Source organism: Mobula birostris, chromosome 10 (genome assembly GCF_030028105.1).
Source record: "Mobula birostris isolate sMobBir1 chromosome 10, sMobBir1.hap1, whole genome shotgun sequence".
Taxonomy (NCBI): domain Eukaryota; kingdom Metazoa; phylum Chordata; class Chondrichthyes; order Myliobatiformes; family Myliobatidae; genus Mobula; species Mobula birostris.
Window position 1 is genome coordinate 38,265,031 of NC_092379.1, and position 21,458 is coordinate 38,286,488.

A 21,458-nucleotide genomic window follows, 5' to 3' on the forward strand; every position below is an offset into this window, starting at 1 on the left:
TAAAGTTTAACAGATTAAGCAATTGCTGAAAAGCATCTGCCTTAATATTTGTATCTTCTCACAAGATAGTGGCAAGAGAAAACATACATTCTGAAGCACTATTTAAGTCGCACAAGGAAAAGCAAGGCCAGCACCTACAGTGTAAACATCAAGAGTCAGCACAGGTTCAATTTTGGTACATCTGTACATTTTCCCGGGAGTAAACCCCGAGGGAAAAATCCGGAGCCGGATTCTCCGAGGCAATCCTACGTTGAGTTCAACGCTGACTGGCAACTCCTGCGATGCCACTGGTACCAAACTGTATCGGTCTCTGCCGATCCTTTGGACTCATCAGATGCGTGGAGAGGGGGAGCCTGCTACATGGGCAACAGCTTACTCTCCATATCATACTGCCCTGGCTTACGTATCACGTAGACAGCTGCACGTAACATCCATGGTGGACCCTGACCAACGGAGGGCCTCGGGTTAGGCAGTCAGTGGTACAAACGTAAAGAACAGCATTCACTCTTTTTCACAATCTCACAACCTTTCAAGACTCTGCACAAGCAATGAAGTGCACTTTGTAAGGAGCAGCCACCATCGAAACATGAAGTCAAGTGGCACACAATTCCTTTCCATTTGCTGTCATCCAGTTCTGGGATCAGATCAGGATGCCAAAGGGGAGGCATGCTGGCACGCTGTTCTCACTTGGAGAAGTGTCACCTGGATATGTGGTACCACATTAAATAGAGTCATAGAAAAGCACAGCGCAGAAAAGGCCCTTTGGTCCCTCTTGTCCATTCTGAACAATTCAAACTGTCTACTCCCATCTGCCTGCACCAGGACCACAACCACCCCCCCGCCCCATATCCGTACTATCCATGTACCTATTCAAACTTCTCTTAAATATTGAAATCAAAACTGCATGGGCCACTTGTGCTGGCAGCTCGTTCCACTCTCATGACCCTCTGTGTGAAGAAGTTTCCCCTCATGTTCCCCTTAAGCTTGTCACCTTTCACCCTTAACCCATGACCTCTGGTTGTAGTCCAACCCAATTTCAGTGGAAAAAACCTGCTTGCATTTATCCCATCCATACGCCCCCATAATATTGTACCTCCATCAAATCTCCTCTCAGTCTTCTGCATTCTGAAGAATACAGTCCTAACCTATTCAATCTTTCCTTCAAAGTCAGGTCCTCCAGACCAGGAAACATCCTTGTAAATTTTCTCTGCATTCTTTCAACCTTGTTTACATCTTTCACAGGAGTTCAAAGTTCAGGGGTGTCCAGGGAAAGGGTCGCACCTCTGGTGAAGGGGCTTGTCGTGTCCATTCCGGGGCAGCTCACTCACCTTTGCTCGCCACCGGACACTCATCTCTCCCCTGTGGCTGCAAGCAGCCATTTGCACGTGACAGCAGTCTCATACTCCAGTGAGATTCGGACAAGCCAGTCCTAGCACGCAAAGTCAGCCTCAGCGGACTGGGCGGGTGCGATCTACAGTAAAGCCCAACGGCCAGGAAGGTGGCTCTGCATCGCGCTGTGGAGAGCGAGGGGCATGAAAAGACACAGAAAGCGTCCTGGTCATCCACTGCAAACAAGAAGACCCCTGTTTCTTCTGGCGCTTGTTCATACCACTGGACCCGGACTTCTGAGGCCAAGAGAGTGGAACTGCCACAGTGCAAAGGCTTTTCCATTTTAAAAACTCTCCCGCACAGGTTTCCTGTCATCGTCGGACAAAATGTGCAACCACCATGCGTACTATACACAACCTTGACATTTGTCTCCTTACAGGCAGCCACAAAGCAAAGGAACCCAACAGAACCCATTAAAGACAGAAAACCATCAATCACACAATGCGCAGGAAAAAAAGACAAATTGTGCGGACAAGAAAAGTAAGCAAATAATGTTCAGGACTGCACTGCAAAATGCCAGGTTGTACAGCTGGATCAAAGGCCTCGTCTCCACTAGGAAAGTTACAGGCACAGATTGCAGTGTCATTGCCCAGAACAAGAGTCTATTAATGAAGTAATTGATAGTTGTTTCTGCTGCCAGAAAGTTGTCACTGTGCTTCACCAATAACATCTTAAACCGGATGGAAAAGACAAGAATGAGAATTCCCAACCAACCTTTAACTTTGTTGGCCCCAGCTGCTCGCACTTCAGCCTCATAATCTTTCAACAGGTTTTGGAAAGCAGGAACCAGATCATTTTCCACAATTTCAGGACCCACGGTTTTCTGAAGCTTTAAAGGCAAGAGAAACCAAATGAGTAACAAAGATAGAGCGGGTTTCAATAGCAGCAATCTGTGCATTAACACGTGAACAGAGGAATCACAAAGACAACACCATCTTTCTTTTCCACGCTCGTGTCGCTGCTGCCATCAGGTAGAAGGTACAGGAGCCTCAGGACCCACACCTCCAGGCTCGAGAACAGCTATTACCCCTCAACTATCAGGTAGAAGCTGCAGGAGCCTCAGGACCCACACCACCAGGTTCAAGAACAGTTATTACCCTTCAACCATAAGGATCTTGAACTACAGGGGATCAGTACACTGAATCAATTGAGATGTTCCCACGAGCAATGATCTTACTTTAATTACTCTTTATCTTGTTATTTCATACTCTTGTTATTTATTGCTATTTATTTATATTTGCATTTGTACTTTATCTTTTATTGATCCTGTTTACAGTTACTATTCTATAGAAATTGCTGAGTATGCCCACAGGAAAATGAATCTCAGGGTTTTATGTGGTGACATGTATGTACTCTGAAAATATGAACTTCAAAATTAAAAATCTGAACTATACTTTAGCTACAGACTTCATTGCAAGATTAGTTTATACGTGATCTTGAGCATAGAAAGTGCCTTTTGTGATGGTCTGTCATTAGCAATGATAGCAGAACTTTATAAATACAATAAACTCTGTATCGTTCTAATGCAATTGTTTTCCAATAATGGGTTGGTGCCAATTTCACAAGTGCTCTGGCAACCTTTATCTTGTTCTGGCATATTTCCCCTTCCTTTCCAGTCCTGATGAAAGGTCTTGGCCCAAAACGTCAACTGTTTATTCACTTCCATAGATGCAGCCTGACCTGCTGAGTTCTTCCAGCATTTTTGTGTGTGTTACCTTATATGGAGCTTATTTTTGAACACGGGTTAGTTATCGTATAAAGACAGACAATATAACGTCTTTGCCTGTTCCAAGGGTAACAATCCTAAGATGACAAAATGGCTGTGTTTTCTGTGTGCTTTTGAACACTGGTCCATCTGTAATTTGCTTTAATTTTCGATCAGGTTTACAGTTTTTAATTATGTAATTTTATCATGGGTGGCAGGGTGGAAATACATCTCTACCAAGAGACATGTAAGGCGTTCCTTCCCTCCGCTAGCCTGCAGGTCACCCTTGGGCAAGGTGTAGCACCTGCTTAGCCAACCCCACCCCCCCAATCAGGGTCACGTGAAGCCATGGGGTAAGAGGAAAGAAACCCAGAGAAATGTTGCCATTGTGTTCAGATGTTTATCAATGAGTGGATACCCCATGCTCTGGTAAAGAAATAAATGAGTGGGGAGAAAAAGGGAATGGTCAGATAAATGGTGTCCATTTAGAAGCAGCATTCTTTAGTGTTACCCAGGTAAAACAGCTGTAATGATCTATCCTTGATAAAATATCCACAGATAAACCAGCTGCTTCAGTACAGATTTTACACTCATACAGAACAGAAAGATTTAATCTCAATGCTTTGGGGTGGGACCAGATTTTCCTGGCCTAAAGAGACGGAATTTTAAATTTTTAAAGAAAGGCAAAGTTGAGAAAATATTGTCGTTGATGGCTCTGAATCCGAAAGTATGGTACACAGACAACAACGTGAGCAATTGTAATCAGCTAATTTCTCAGGTCAAAAGAAACAACTAAATAATGTTATTTAATCATTAAATAATGCTTCTTAATTGTTAAATAATGTTAACCTGATTGTTAATGTTTGCAATTAACCTGTGTAGGCAATGTGCCTTTATTTTGAGGACTTGTATTACATTGTGGTGAGAAAAGCACGGAGATTTCAGTTGATCCGAGTGTTTTCCCAGGCTGGGAAAGCCTAAGACTAAAGGGCATAGATTTAATTGGAGACACAGAACGCAACAAGCTGTTCCGGCCCTTCAAACGGCACCGCCAGTAACCCACCAACTTGTGCAACAATCTACAATGACCCTTTAACCTACTAACCGGAATGCTTTTGGACTGTGCGAGGAAACCGGAGCACCAGGAGGAAGCCTGAGGCAACAAGTTTTATACTGAGAACAAAGACCATCTGGTTCAAAAAACATAAACACACAGGAGATTCAGCAGATGCTGGAAACTTAACACAAAATACTGGAGGAACTCAGCAGGCCAGGCAGCATCTATGGAAATGAAATAAACAGTCGATGTTTCGGGCCAAGACTGCTCTTCAGGGCTATAAATCTGCCGATGACACAACTATTGTTGGCAGAATTTCAGATGGTGACAAGGAGCCGAAGAGGAGTGAGATAGATCAGCTGGTTGAGTGGTGTGGCAACAATCTGGCACTTTGTCAGTCAGACCAAGGAACTGATTGTGGACCACAGGAGGGTGAAGTTGAATCACCACCTCCCTACACCATACCTGGTTTGTGTGAAGTCAGCAGTGGGAAGGAACCAGCAAAGTCCAGTCCATCAAAATTTTAATTAAATTAATTAATTAATGCCCTACATCACAAAATTTACCACAATGACAGTAAAACCAATGATTGTGGACGTCAGGAAGGGGAAGTCAAGGGAACATACGTCAGTCCTAATCAAGGGGACTGTGGAAAGGGTGAGTAATTTCAAGTTCCTGAGTGTCAAAGTCTCTGAGGATCGTCCTGGCTTTTCAACCTTTCGACTCATTTTTAAACAGAACTGAAGTTCCCCTTAACTTCCTCCAGTCAAAAGTGAAAAATATCAGTGTCATCAACCTGTGCACGTGCTGAATCCCCAGATCCCTGGCACTATGCCAACAAGTTTGTTCTAAACCCCTGTCACAGGATTATCCTTCAGATACACTGAAAAAGATCTGAGCTCAATTCAGACCAACTTTGTTCTATTTCAGATCCATGTTTAAAAACAGGCTAATTAAATGAATCTGGAAAGAAATCTCAGCACCTTTTGGCATGTCAGTCAATTATATTAAAAATACACAGGTGCTTGATTTAATGATTTTTTAAAACTATATTAGAGGAACTAATCGTGTTTTCATGACTTTTGACAGAATCAGAAGGGATTCCAGCTGGAACAGAAAACTTAAAGACTAGCTTTAAAACATAAATGCACCATATCATCATACCAAAGAGATGCATTTTGTGCTTTAGCAATAACACGTACCTCAGAAAATTTGTCTGCCACCACATAGCGAACACGCCAGGATTCATCGTCCACTGCCTGCCGGAGGGTCGGCATCACCAACGCTTCCAGGTCTTCCTGGGGCAGCAGCTGGGCTATGCTCACACAAGCCTCAACTGCCAACAGCCTCACCGAATCCTGTGAAAAAGATGTTCAAACCGGGTTTGAGCTGGTTCTTCATTAAAAAACAAAATTAATTTCCTGAAGTTAACATTAGGAAGAACTAATCTCATCAAAAAAATCATAAAAATAAATACTGACAATATAACAATTGTTTCCCAGATGATATCCGTTCAGATCACCTAGAAAGTAGCAACAGGTTTCATTACTTTGCAATGTGTGCTGGAATCTTCCCAGGATACAAGTACTGGAATGGAAATTTGGAGTGTATCAACATGCAACCTTTGATGGAAGCATTCCTTGGATTAGTATATTAGCAAATGTCATGACAGTGCAAAAATTTATTGATAAATCAATTTTCTTTCTCCTGCTCTTGAAGCACCATTCTCTGCTGAGTGAATCTCCAAGCTAATCACCCAAGTGGTCACTTTTCACCGTAGGATGTAGGAGCTGAATTAGGCCATTTGGCACATCGAGTCTCCTCTGACATTTCATCATGGTTGATCCATTTCACCTTCAGCCCAATCTCCTGCCTTCTCCCCATATCTCTTCATCGAAACACGGAAATCTACAGCACTTTACAGGCTATCCAGCCCCAAAGTTGTGCCGACCAAGTAACCTACTCGAGAAACTGCCTAGAATTTCCCTACCGCATAGCCCTCTATTTTCCTAAGCTCCATGTACCTATCTAAGAGTCTCTTAAAAAACCCTGTATCCATCTCTACCACCTTTGTTGTCAGTGCATTCCACACACCCACCACTCTCTAGGTGAGAAACTTACTTCTGATGTCCCCCTTATACCTACTTTCAAGCACCTTAAAACTATGCCCCCTCATGTTAGCCATTTCAGCCCTGGGAAAAAGTCTCCGGCTATCCACACGATTAATACCTCTTATCATCTTACACGCTTCAACCAGGTCACTTCTCATGCCCTGACTAATCAAGAATCTATCAACCTCTCTGCCCTGAATATACCCAATGACTTCTCCTCTGTGACAATGAATTCCACAGATTCTCTGGATAAGGAAATCCTTCCTCATCTCCATTCTAAATGGACAAACCTCTGCTCTGAGATTGCTTCCTCTGGTCTTAGGCTGTCCCACCATAAAAAACATCCTCCCCATATCCACTCTAGAGGCCTTTTAGTATTTGACAGGTTACAATGAGATCCCTCCCCCTCATTCTTCTGAATTCAAATGACTACAGGAACAGAGCCATCGAATGCTCCTTGAACGACAAGCCTTTCAATCCTGGACCTTTCAATCACTTTCGTGACCCTCCGTTGAACCCACTCCTGTCTTGGCAAACCCTTTGTTAGATAAGGGGCCCAAAACTACCTTCAATATTCCAAGTGAAGCCTTATAAAATGTGAACATTACATCCTTGTTTTGATACGCTAGCCATCATTGGTGGGGTCTGAACCTGGAGCAAGTGTGAACATCTCCTTGGCTACAGATGTGAAGGTTTATTTCCAGGAGTCACTGGACAGTAACCAGAAGAGAAGCTTACTCAACACCAAGGAGCACACGTCCAACCGTTAACCAGAAGCTAGGTGAGGGTCAAAGTGTCCATCCCAGCTCCCCTTCAGCGTACCATTTCTGTACGACTCTGGCTCCTTAGTACACGAGGATACTGCGGACTGCGTCAAGCCTTTTGCCCGGGATACTTTAGGTTGGAGGAATATGAAAGGACACACACTGATTAAACAGTTCGCTCTTCAGGCAAAAGCCTCAAGATAACCACCTTCTTGGAGGAGCATCTCCAGCTGGAGTACTGGAATGGTGTAATCATGCCAATAGATTGACAGGCACTGCTTCCATCTGCTGTGGACAAAGGAAGTTTATAAAGCAGGGGCTCCCAACCTGGGGCCCCTCGGTTGATGGTAGGGGGTTGATGGCGTAAAAGAGGGTTGTGAACCCCGGTTACAAAGGTGAACAGATGGTGCAGACTACGACAACAGAAACTTTGCAAGCAGGAAGTGGCATTAACAAGGCGTAGCATATTGAGTACATGGACGTATTAACCGGATGCAACTCAGTTCTTTGCCACGGACACACCATCCGTACTAATCTTTCCCACCTCCAGCTCATCCATACAGTAAAATGCAAGCGGTAATGTGGGGTGGGGCGGGGGGGGAATTGCTCCAGTGAGCGGAATGACAGACAGCCTGTTACCGGAACGAGCCAAGTGCTCTCCGTTATTTCACACACTGCCATGACGTGTGGGATACAGAGGCTCCTCAGTACAAGCAATTGATACACATGTGACATAAAGCCAAGGTGACAGCAGCAGCTTCAGCAAGATAAATCATGACAAGCCATGGGGAATAAGATCACCTTTCTTCACTATAATCCACGCTTCCTTCATCCACGTCACCTGCATTCCCACCCCACAAGCCTTTCCAGCGCATCAGTGTCTGTAGCCCCCACCATCCACAATAGACTCCTAGACTAATCTCAATCCTCCGCTATCTGCAAGAGGTCTCTGCCACTAATCACACCCCACTTTCCCCACCCCACCCTTCAGGGTTCCACGCCACTCATTCATCCTTGTCGCTCTCCCCGAAAGCAAGACAAGGTCTACACTCGCCCATTTGCCTCCGTTCAGGGCTGCAAACAGTTCTTGCAGGCGAAGCGGTGCTTTCCTCTCGGGGCTATTTGCTGTATCTGGAGCTCCTGCCGTGGCCTCCTCGACATCGGAGGACCAACACAGATGGGGTTGGGGGGGGCGGCTTCTTCAACGAGCACCTTCTCTGGTTCCGCTGCGACAGCCAGGGTATCCCAATGGCCACCCACTTCAATTCGACTTCCCGCTGCCACCCCAGTATCTGCTCTACAACTACATACCTGCTCATCAGAAGCCAGGGAAGTGAAGAGGGGTATAATGTCACTTTTCAAAAACTCCAGCTCCACAACCTTTGCAAATTCACCCAACTTTGATGCTGCTGCCTGGCGGACCACTGGTGTGTCATCTGAGCACAAGCTGTGGAAAAGTCTGCAGAAAAAATAAAATTAAAGGTCACATAGGAGTAGTTGCCCATTGATGCAGAACTTAACAATTCGCAAGCAGAAATACAAGCACTAAAAATTGACATTTTTGCAATTAATGTTTCTAAATCAGAAGCTACTAAAATATTTTGCTAAACCCATCATCATTATGTGCTGTGTCATATGCTATGGGTGGTCACGGTCTTTCCATGACCCTGATTGTTCTCCGTAAAGTTTTCTACAGAAGTGGTTTGTCATTTCCGCCTTCTGGGCAGTGTGTGTCTTTACAAGGTGGGTGACCCCCAGCCCATTATCAATGCACTTCAGAAACTGTCTACCTGGCGTCAGGTGTCGCATAACCGGGACTTGTGATCTGCACCGGCTGCTCATCCACCACCTGACCCCATGGCTTCACCTGACCCTGATCGGGGCGGGGGCGGTCGGGAGGGGTCGATGGTATCGAAGCAGGAGCTACACCTTGCCCAAGGGTGGCCTGCAGACCAGCAGAAGGAAGCCTTACACCTCCTTTGGTAGAGACGCATCTCCACCACACCACCCAAAAATCCAATATTTGTGGTATTCAGATTTTATCCTGAGAAATACTTCAAGATAGCAACAGAATATAGAAATTTACTGCACATTACAGACCCTTCAGCCCACAATGTTGTGCTGACCACGTAACCTACTCTAGAAGCTGCCTAGAATTTCCCCACCATACAGCCCTCTCTTTTTCTGAAACAACTGACTATATCTGAAAGTTTACACAAATGACACCACAAAAAATTTTAATTCAGGGAGTAAAGCGGCTGGAAGTGAACCCCAGATGTGGGACTCCTGCACTTGGAGCAGAACAGAGCCATTGGTTGTGGACTGCAGGGGCACACAGTTACCAAAGCAACCTTCTCGTCCGACAAAACTCAAACACCTCCGAACAAGTGAAATCCTCTGCGCGCCAGATTAATCAAAATGGCCCTGAAGCAGAGCAACAGGCTTGACAAGACACGGCTCTCAAAAAGAGCACGCCTTTGTAAATGACAAGGCCACTTCAACCCCACAGCCGAGAGTAAGCGATGAGCACCACTCGACTATGATGCACCTCGGCTTTTGCTCCTTCCTCACTAAAAACACACAAAAAACCTTCAGTTTATGTCATTAAAAACAAAAATGCCACACTTTCTGTGCTATTTTGGGGCTGATTATTCTCTAAACTAGAAACTTCTACCCACTCAGTTAAAACAAGGTCCCGTCCACCATGGTGGTAGCATGTTATCGCCAATAAAACCAAATTATACCGAAATTGGGTGGCAGGAAGGAAATACGTCCCTGCCAAAGGAGGTGTAAGGCACTCCTTCCCTCCACTAGCCTGCAGGTCACCCTAGGGCAAGGTGTAGCACCCGCTTAGCCTCCCCGATCAGGACTACGTGAAGCCGTGGGAGCAGGTGGTGGACGGTTGTATGAGCAGCAGGTGCAGATCTCAACTCCTGACACTGACACCAGGCAGACAGTCTCTGAAGCGTATTGATAATGGGCTGGGGGTCACCCGTCTTGTAAAGACACACGCTGCCCAGAAAGAAGGCAATGGCAAACCACTTGTGTAGAAAACTTCGCCAAGAACAATCCTGTCCACGGAAAGACCCACGATCGCCCACACCATACGACACGGTACATAATGAGCGATACTACAGGATGTAGATTTTCTACAATAATACTGTAATATTCCTAGCCAACTTCAATCATGTTCATCTCCAGCATTCCAAGGGAGGAAAGTACTTACTGACGCAGCTCGGTCTTTACACAGCTGGATACCCGAGGGTAGCAGACACTGAAAAGGCTGCATGCCGAAGTCCTGGACGTGAACCAGTCACCACAAGTCAGGCGCTTGACCAGTGGCACAAAGTGGACTTCTAGGTCTGCAGGAGAGTGCTCGTGGGAGATGGCTCGCAATGAATCGATGGCTTTATTTCGTACTACCGATTTTTCCACCGTTGCCAGGTTCTCCAAGGGAGGCTGATTAGTGGGAAAGAATTAAACTGAAACACATCTTCTTTTTACTCTACTTCTAAGAAACACAATATTTAGAAACAATCTTTAAGATAAATTCTTACATTGCTGAGAATTAGGAATTCTCATAAAGAAAATGAGACAGAGAAACATTTAAAGGCAGAAGAATATAGAGCCGTGCTGGAGGACAAAACACAAACTACCAAAAACTGTATAAATCAAAGGACATATTTTCTCAATCACAGAAATTCCCAAGGTTCCTAACCAGAAAACTCTGTACTAATATTAAATGGAAATTACACTGACACATTCCTAATTACCAGTAATTACTATTTCATCTTCAAATTAAGTACCAATAATTGTTCATCCTATGAGGTTTTAATATGCAAATAAACATGAAGCTGCCTGTCAGAATAATTTTGCCAAAGTTTGAGGGAAGTCCATGGTCATCCACTTTGTTAGAAGAAATAAAAGTGTAAACTACTTTCTAAATTGGGAGAAAATTCAAGAATCCGAGGTGCAAAGGGACTTGGGAGTCCTCGTGCAGCATTCACTAAAGGTTAACTTGCAGGCTGAGGAAGGCAAATGCAATGTTAGCAGTCATTTCGAGAGGACTAGAATATAAAAGCAGGGATGTAATGTTAAGGTTTTATAATGTATTGGTGAGGCATCATTTAGAGTATTATGAGGAGATTTGGGCCCCTCATCTAAGAAAGGAGGTGCTGACAGTGTGCAGAGTTTCAAGGAGATTCACAAAAATAATACTGGGAATGAAAGGCTTGTCACGTGAGGAGCCTTTGATGGCTCTGGGCCTGTACTCGCTGGAGTTCAGAAGAATGAGAAGAGACCTCATTGAAACCTATCAAATGTTGGAAGGTCTGAATAGAGTGGATGTGGAGAGGATGTTTCCTATGGCAGGGGAGTCTAAGGCTAGAGGGCACAGCCCCAGAATAGAGGGATATGCTTTTAGAATGAAAATGATGAGGAATTTCTTTAGCCAGAGGGTGGTGAATATGTGGAATTCTGTGCCACAGGTGGCTGTGGCGGACAAGTCATTGGGTATATTTAAGGCAGAGATTGATAGGTTCTTGATAGGTTCATGGCATCAAAGGTTACTGGAAGAAGACTGGGGAGTGGGGCAAAGGAGGCGAAAAAAGGATCAGCCATGATTGAAAGACAAATTGATAAGACTCTTGATTAATCGCAGCATGGAAGGATACAGGGAGAAGGCAGGAGATTGGGGCTGAGAGGGGAAAATGGATCGATGGGCCAAATAGCCTAACTCTGCACCTATATCTTATATAACTATTCAAACAACAACTGTGCCCACGTTTCAGTTTAGAATTGCAGGCATCACAGGGGCTCCGAGAAAACGTTTCTGAATTGCTATTTTCTATAATACAAAGCCACGCCATCTCAGCGTTCTTCAAGAAACACTGCTAAAAGTTTGTGATATTTTATATACAGCCCCCACCCACACATGAGCAAATTGGATTCCTTACGTAAATGCTTTAAGAATTCTCTGCCTGTACTCGCAGGTAATTTTACACAAAAAGAAAACATTTTTGAAAGGAGTATCAATACAAAAGAACGTACACACTCTATACGCAACATACTGACGCTGGAATGTCTAATTTGAAACCACTGCAATCAATAAAGTAAAACATGGAATAGTAAAGTACAGAAACAGGCCATTCGGCCCACAATGTTGTGCTGAACCAGCTAAAAAGAAAATCAAAAACCACCAAGAACTAATCCCTCCTACCTACACAATGTCCATCTCCCTCCATCTTTTTCATACCCATGCGCCTATCCAAAAGTCTCTGAAAAGTCTCTACCATCATACCAGTCAATGTATTCCAGGCATCCACCACTCTGATGGTAAAAAAAACTTACCCCTCACATCCCCCTTGAACCTACCTACCCACTCTCACCTTTAATGCATACCTCTGGTATTAGACATTTAAATCCTGGGAAACAGATACTCCTCTTTACTTAATCTATGCACATGCTCCTCATAATCTTACAAACCTCTAGCAGATCTCCCCTCGGCCTCCAGCGCTTCAGAGAAAACAACATAAGTTTATCCAGCTCTCATGATCACACGTCCTCTAAACCAGGCAACATTCTGGCGAACCTCTTCCGCATCGACCCCAAAGCCCCAACATCTTTCCTATAGTGGGACAATCAGAACTGCATGCAATACTCCAGACGTGGCCCACCCAGAGTCTGATAAAGTTGCAGCACTTCCTCTAAAGCAGGCAGCATCCTGGTTAAACCTCATTGATCGAGCTACTTTGGTGGTTTCATAAATTGATTTCATTGTTTTAATTCTGAATTGTCCTATGATGAACTGATCACTGAAAATCATTTCAATTTGATCTATGCCCTGTAATAGCCTGAGGCCCTCGTTATTTAATTTCAGAATCTTGTTCCCCATTACGGGTATTTAAAAACAATACAAGTACGTTATTTTAAATAAATATTTAATGCATAGGACCATTGCATCTGGGCATTAAAATCTGTGTTTTGTTTCCCCCAGTTGGGCTCATGTTGAACATATATTTGGTCAATACAGAGCAGAGGTTTCAGTGTTCGGGGGACGGTATCAGTCCGTGTATGTTTTCCAACAGGCTGCGTGGGTGAACCTGGATCAGGGGTAGAGTAACTACACTTCACTGTAGCAATTCTCAATGATACACCCCTCCAATATTTCAACCAGGTCCTGAAGAAGGGTCTTGGCCAGAAACATCGACCGCTTACTCTTTTCCACAGACGCTGCCTGAGCTGCTGAGTTCCTCCAGCGTTTTGTGAGAGTTGATTTGGATTTCCAGCATCTGCAGACTTTCTCGTGCCTACAAATATGTTGGGGTGGCACAAAGCCTCATCTGCCTCAAAGATTTTATTGCAAACAATAAAAGCAGAGAGGGTTCTGTATGTGTCCGTTTACCCCTCATTCATGCAACCCATCATAACAAAGAAAGATTACAGGGCCATTGCCGGGTTTGGAGGACCTGAGTTATATGGAAAGATTGAATATGTTAGGACTTCTTTTTATCTTGGAACATAGAAGATTGCAAAGAGATATGACAGAAGGAGACAAGATTACGAGGGGTTTAGATAGGGTAAATGCAAGCAGTCATTGTCCACTGAGGTTGGATGAGACTGCAGCTAGAGGTCATGGGTTAAGGGTGAAAGGTGAAATGTTTAAGGGGAACATGTGCTGAACTTTTCTATGACTCATTATAAAGTCACTTACTTTATCATTGCCTGTGGAACCCTGCTGCTTTGAGAATCATCTTCTGGAAATTAACCTTTATTAAGACAGTAATACCACTTCAATGGCATTAACCGCGTGTCCGTCTTGTGCAGTGCTTTGTAAATGTACGACCGCTCTTACCAGCAAACAGTGAACATACTCCGGTCCACCAACGAGCACCGTGAAGCTCCCTAGTTGCTCTGCTAATGCCAGCAGTGCCTCGTCTTCATCGAAAATGGTGTCTGCATCTAGACGAGAAATCAGTGGCAAGGTGACTCTGAGAGGCGATTGTTCAAACCGAAGCAGCCCAACCACACGCAGCTTTGTACCTACCAGTCAGAAGTGGGAGCAGCTCATTCCGGGTATGCTCTACCCCCAAGGCCAAGGCAATTGTGGACAGTTGCTTTATGTTGTTCAACCGTGACTGGGGAAAGGAAAGAAATGAAATTGATCAATGCCATCCAACCCTGAACAGAATTCTGGAAAAAAAAAGATATTACTGGCCACTCCACTGGGCACCGCACAACATTATTCTCGTCAGCACAAGTCCCGAGCCCAGTCATTAAATGGTTTCTCTTTCTACAGATGCCGAGCCTCTGCTTTGGTCATCCATTTCCATGAATACAGGACCATAATTCACTGAAAGTGGTGCCATGGGTAGATATGGTCATGAAGAAAGCTTCTGGCACCTTGGGCTTCATAAATCAAGGTAAGTTTGGATGTTATGTTGAAATTCTATAAGACAGTAGTAAGACCTAATTTGGAGTGTCATGTGCACTTTCAGCTGCCTACCCACAGGAAAGATGTCAGTAAAGTTGAAAGAGTACAGAGAAGGTTTAGAAGGATGGTGCCAGGACTGGAGGACCTAAGTTATGAGGGAAGATTGAATAGGTTAGGCCCTTATTGCTTGGAACATAGAAGATTGAGAGGAGATTTGACAGAGGTATGAAGGATCTAGGGTAAATGCAAGCAGATTTTTGCCACTTAGGTTGGGTGGGACTACAACCAGAGGCCATGGTTTAAGAGTGAAAGGTGAGAGGTTTAAGGGGAACATGAGGGGGGAATTTCTTCACTCAGAAGGTAGTGAGAGTGTGGAATGAGCTACATACTTTTCAAAAACTTGTGAACGTCAGAAGCAATATAGCAATGCAAAGGGCCTTAAGAATAAGTTGAGGGTGATATGAAGGATCTTCCAGCAATGGAACAGAAACAAAAAGAATAAAGCTAGATCAAGTCCTTTGAATAACCATATACTTAATTTCCTCAACAGTTTTCCAAATTAAACAATGAATATTGTGGATAGCAAATTGATTTTGGAGTAGTATATACGGACAACTTTCTTATTGCCCTAATCAAAGACTGGCAGGACAGTCAAGGTAAGAAGGTATAACAATAATCTTACCTCTAGTTTTTTACTGAGTCTGGCCTCCTGTGCCTTCAATCTCTCCTCCTGATACTTTTCATGCACTTCCTTCAATTTGTCTACACTAGATCTCTTGGCAGATGCTGTCCCTGTTAGGGATGCAATCAAATCAAAGTTATAATAGGTAGTAGCTTCCAATTCAACCAATTCTTTATCATTCAAAATATACACCTCAGCAGGGAGAAATCAACTAACAATTTTACTTAGTTTCTATTCATTTATCGCTACCTGAAGCTTAAGTTTCCAATTAAAATCTATCTGATTCAACGCAGTAATAGCTGCCAGAATTAATTGGAAACTCTCACATACCATTTTGTTTTGTTTATCACACATGTACTGACAGCCCCAGTCTTAGAACACATACCAACTAACACATGTAGGGTTCTTGGTAATGTTAACTGCTAAGGCTAATGAAATGGCGTCTCTGTAATGCTAACTGCTGATGTAATAGTTTCTCTGTAGCTGCGATATTTGGGTTTTAACTACAGATAACAGGGAACTAACCAAATGAGAGACACATTATTCTATCTTGTTTGTCTGGGAACCGAGCTTTTGTGGTTTTTCGGTCGAGGCGAGTGAGGAGGTAGAACGGGTGCGGGGAGTGCTCGGTGATCACCGGACGGAGTCTACGGGAATTCGAGGGTCCAGCGGTTGGCAACGTTTCGGCGGAGGTCATTGAGGAGGAACACCGGAGGCGTGAGCTCCAAAGATTTTTGTGCACAAACTGTTAACTTTAACAAGAGTGGCGTCTTTGTCTTTTATATTTGGTTTCTCTACTAACCACACAACAAAATAAGGGTTATAAAGGCCATGTGTCAGTTTGCCATCACCGTGAAGGCCGACGAAAAGGAAAGGGCGGATCGAGCAGTGGATCATTTGGGGGCTTCTGATGATGCCCTACCTCCAGTTTACTGTAACCTGACTGCTCTGAAGAGCAAGCAGCTGCCGGAATTGAGTTCTGGAGGAGTGGCAGCTGCTCAGTGAGGTGATCCGGGCACTGGCACTATCTGGTATGTATTTGGAAAGGGGGATATGGCGCAGGCGGAGAAGACAAAACCAGCTTCAGTACCTCCATTACTGAGAGAATAGCCTCGTTTGAAGTTAAAGAACCAAATTTTATACCGGCCATGTCAGCCCCGGACCGACCTCGGCGTTGCCAGCTGGTTCTGCCTGAGAAGTATCGGAGCATTGCGTTGAGTTCACTTCATGATGATCCTGGACATTTGGGGGTGGACAAGACCTATGGTTTTTCTGGCCCTGAATGAAGTTGGAGGTTGAAGAGGACTGCAAGTCGTGCATTCGCTGCATACGCTGGAAGACACTGCCTGTGCAGGCAGCTCCTCTGTCATACCTGCAGAGTGCAGGGCTCCTGGACCTGGTGTGTATGGATTTCCTCTCTATAGAACCCGATGCCAGCAACACGGCCAGTGTCTTAGTCATCACGGACCACTACACAGGATATGCTCAGGCTTTTCCTATCAAGGACCAGAAGGCGACTACGGTGGCAAAAGTGTTATGGGAGAAGTATTTCATGCATTATGGCCTTCCCCAGGCGGATACATAGCGACCAGGGATGGGACTTCGAGAGTAGACTCATCTACGAGTTACTGGGCATGCTGGGAGTTGAGAAATTGAGGACCATGCCCTATCACCTGCAGGGCAATCCCCAGCCTGAGAGGTTTAAGCTTGGGCCCCTGGAGATCAGCAAGGAGAGCAGGTGGAGTTAACATATCGGGCATCTGGTTCACTGTACCCGAAATGAAGCTACTGCGTGCACGCCATATGCAGGAAGCCAAGGCGTTACTAGTGAAGGCTTGAAACATGGATTGTCCCATATAACTGCTGAAAAGGCATGTTTAATTGGGGCCCATGCAACTGTCCGAGGCTTCACCTTTAGTTTGGAGAAAGTGGGAGAAACCTAAGTCAAACTTGAGAGTAAGAACTAGTTCTACCAGGTGAGGAAAGATGGTGATGAAGGGGAACTGATGAGATCTGTTGTCTAGAAAGAAGCAGAACATTAAGGACTTCCTGGAAGGGGATGAAAATGTATAAACACTAAACCCATAGTGAAAATAAAGTGATCTGGGCCAAGTAACTGAAAGTGATTGAAGTGATGGAGAGATTGCAGACCAGATAATGTTCTAAGTGTCGGTTGCCAGAAAAACATTGGCAAGAACTGGAGGAAGAACACTTCCTACTTCTTTTTAAAATTAGGACTACATTATCTGTTACATTGATAAAACCAGACAGACTTCCGGTTACCATTGCATCTCTATTGGTAGAGTAATCCTTCAATACCGTACCATATGAATAGCCTGGATTGTGGGAGCCCAGGTCGGTCTTACAAGAGATAATGTTAAGCCTGGAAAATTGTAGCTATGGAGGAAAGATTAGATAAGCTTGGGTTGTTTTCTAGTCTTGAGATGTATAAAATTGGGAGGATCAAATGGCAGAAATGAGAAGGGCTTATTTCCTAAACAGGGGGATTAAAAAAAAACTGAGGTCCATCGTAACTGCTAGTAGTATTAAAAGTATTTTCACTCAGAGGATGGTAGAGGGATCTGAAATACTTCCAAGGCATAAATTCCCCTCATATTTAAAAAGTAAATGAATATCTGAAGCGCTGTGATCAACTGGGCTACAGAGCCTGAGGTAGGACGTGGAATTAGAATGGGTAGCTCTTTTCTTGACCATCACAGATGCAATTCCCAACATATTTATTTTTATGGTTCTATGAGCTTGGCTTAGGAAATAGGCAGGTAGGTTTTATTTTTAGAAACACAATTTAGTTGTTCAACTAATTTTTAAAAGTGTTTATACTTGTAAACTTTCAACTTAAAAAACTTTCTTTTATCAAGTGTTTTTGGAATGTGTCATCTCAGGTGTTTACAGAGAGAACATTTTGAGATGCAGACGTACCCTTTTTAACAAAGCAACTCAATGACACATTAGATCCTTCACCCTCAGGAAGCGATTTCCAGCTCTTTTCAGATTCAGCCCTGAAAACAAAAAGTAGAAAACTAATTTTGAGCTTGAGAGCTTGGCAGATAAATATCATATTGTCTTTGGAATTTTGCAGTGACGAAGGATCGCAGATCGACATTGCAGACTGCTTTTCTTTTCACAAATTCTGCCTGATTCCGTGCGTGTTACAGCAAGCTACTCACAACATTTCTGAGCCAAATCCCACAGACTCAGGAGCACAGCAAATATCATAGATTATCATTAAACTGCAGAATAGAATGAATTATGTCACTGGATGGAACAATCAGCTCTTGAAAGAAAACCTGCTAGAAATTTAGTAAACTTTTTGAAAACAGAAATCAAAATATCACAGATGCTGGAAATGTAAAGAGAATGACAAAATATTCAGCAGGTGAAGCAGTTTCTAAAAAGAGAGAAACAAAATTACTGAAATAATATTTCAAAAGTCACTGTCATTGTTTCATGCTCCACCTCCTCAGTAGAAAATACTGTACTACTCTTTAAAGAAGTCTGCTAAATAAATGAACAACAGTCACGTGCAACCTAATTTAAAAATAAGTACTTTCAATAGGGGAGAAGGCATCCCATTATGTTTAACTTATAAAACAGTGATACTACCAATATTCTGAGAAGTCCTTTTCCAACTAAGGCTGTATTGCCCAGTGACATTACCTTTGTAGAGAAAGTGGTTCAGCCTTGGGCTTCTCAGCAGCAATGGAGGAAGGGGTTTTGATTTGTGGTTTGGTGGAACTGGACACTTTGCTTAGTTTTGCTGGAGTCCTTTTAATCGATCCATCACAGGACTGGTAATACAAGAGAAAGAAAACGGTGAAATGTTCAAAGGTTCATTTTATTGTCAAAGTATGCACGTACAACTCTGATACTTGTCTTCTCCAGATAGCCCTGAAATACAGAAAGACCATGAGAGTTGATGAAAGAAAAGACACCAACTCTCCCCACCATCAGTACGACAAAGAAAAGAAACAATAACAATCCCCGACCCCCTCGCCTGCAAAACAGACCAGTGACAGTAACATCGAAACCCCCAACCCCACCTTACACACAAAATATTTACAGCTCACCCACCCACCAACCAGCCACAATTAACAAAACACCAAAACCTGGAGGAAACCAATATGAAGTACAGTCCAAAATTCACATATGTCTCAGGATATTGGAAACAGCTTTCCATCAGCATACGAAGACAGTGGCTGCAAACTCAACAAATCAGCAAAAGCATTTTCAACTTAATCAATCCAATTTTAGTTGGTAAATTAATCAAGGCTGACAACTGAAAATATTCAGAGGATGGCAAATCAATTTGGCTAAATGCTGTAAAAAATAAATTGTAAAGACTGCAACAATCCAGATTTCCCCAAACTTTCAGAAAGCATTGCCTCCTGCTGCTTTAACATAGCAGATACAAAGCAGGAGAATAGCAGCAACTGGGGAAAGACAACCGAACGCACTATTGAATGCTGCATACTTTTCAAAGACTTTTGAAAGTCAGAAGCAATATAGCAATGCAAAGGGCCTTAAGAATGAGTTGAGGGTGATATAAAGGATTTTCCAGCAATGGAACAGAAACAAAAAGAATAAAGGTAGATCAAGTCCTTTGAATAATCATGCACTTAATTTCCTCAAACACCAGGAAATCTGCAGATGCTAGGATTTCAAGCAACACACATAAACATTCACCAGCAACTTTGATGTGTGTTACTGAATTTCCTCAACAATTTTCCAAATTAAAAAATGAATATTGTGGATAGCAAATTGATTTTGGGGTAGTATATACATACAACGTTCTTATTGCCCTAATCAAAGACTGGCAGGGCAGTCAAGGTGAGTACGACGACAATCTTACCCTTAGTTCGTTAATGAGACTGACCTCCTGTGCCTTCAATCTCTCCTTCCGAAGCTTCTGCCCTTTCTTCAATTTGTTTACAATAGGTTTATGTTTCCTCAGATCATCTTTAGGTGCATGAATCCTGCCCTCGATATCACTCTGCTCAGATGCTTTCTCTGTTCAGGATGCAATCAAATCAAAGTTATAATAGGTAATAGCTTCCAATTCAACCAATTATTTATCATTCAAAATACATACCTCAGCGGGGTGAAATCAACTAACAATTTTACTCAGTTTCTATTCATTTATTGCTACTTGAAGCTTAAATTTCGAATTAAAATCCACCTGATTCAATGCATTAATAGCTGCCAGAATTAAATGGAAACTCTCACATACGATTTTGTTTTGTTTATCACACGTCCTGAGATCCCCAGTGGCAGGAAATGCATTTTGATTTTGACACTGTCCTCCTGGTACCATTCTCCCGTAAATATAATCAAAAGCTGTCACTGTACAGTGCAATCAGATCCATAACTCACTAAATGCACTCTTAAAGCTCAGAATACTACTAACACACAGCTGAGCAAGGCAATAGACTCTTAAATGTCTTCTTAATTGGCCCAGTAAGCCAATAGATGAAGGGCAAACAGGGAAGGAAAGAAATACTGATATCCCCCAAAATACCAATTACGCACATAAAGCCCCAACCTCGTCGGACACCGACCGGCCAGAGTCACGGCCTCGTTGGAGACGTGGCTCACACTCTCAACAGCAAATACAGTTGTGGACTCATTGAGATCATAAGCAGGGAAACATCAGGAAACAATTTAAATATAAAATCAGATTTTTAAAAAAATCGAAGCTAATGGTGAGCATTGCATCAATAGGCAGAGAAACACTTGCTGCAAAATAGATTACATGCAACATTTCACTAACCAAAGCTAGAACTCACTGACCACTGCTTTTAAACCTTTTCCTTTGTGTGGTACAAATCTTGCCAGTGTAGTTTTCATGTTGATTTCCAGAGTTCAATTTGATTCGGGCTATTTAATCCCACACCCTGTCAAATACAGCCTCATTAAAGGCAGTCACTCAAATCACCTGTAAATACTGCACTAACTCTGACCCTGGAAAGTCAAAATGGGCATGGGGGAACAGATTACTGAAGAGCAAATGTCCCTTAAGAGCACAGTTGGTGACACCTCCCATTACTTTTATGATTGGACAGTAATTAGCCAGATCGGATATACTCTGTTTTTGGTGGATAGAACGTAACTAGGGACATGTAGTTGCCACTGACAGACCTGTACTGGATATGCTTGGCTTGCTAGGCATTTAGTTCTGAAGTGCAACTTTAAGCACGGCACATCAGAGGTTACCCATTTTCATTATTATTGCTGTTCCTGCTACTCGCTCATTCTTTGATTTGGCTGAAAACTACCATTATAACAGTGAGGACTTTGGGA

General features: G+C 43.3%; 1 protein-coding gene across 1 annotated transcript in view; it reads right to left on the reverse strand.

The window, feature by feature from the left end:
* The window catches only part of LOC140203600 (serine/threonine-protein phosphatase 2A 65 kDa regulatory subunit A beta isoform-like), a 128,979-nt gene that overhangs the window by 63,875 nt on the left and 43,646 nt on the right, over nt 1-21,458 (reverse strand). Inside the window, exons 2-7 of the mRNA XM_072269647.1 lie at nt 14,072-14,162; nt 13,880-13,980; nt 10,253-10,485; nt 8,338-8,485; nt 5,354-5,509; nt 2,104-2,218 (exon numbers count right to left, since the gene is read on the reverse strand). Of these exons, the coding sequence (XP_072125748.1) occupies nt 2,104-2,218; nt 5,354-5,509; nt 8,338-8,485; nt 10,253-10,485; nt 13,880-13,980; nt 14,072-14,162 (844 nt within the window). The remainder of the gene's footprint in view (nt 1-2,103; nt 2,219-5,353; nt 5,510-8,337; nt 8,486-10,252; nt 10,486-13,879; nt 13,981-14,071; nt 14,163-21,458) is intronic.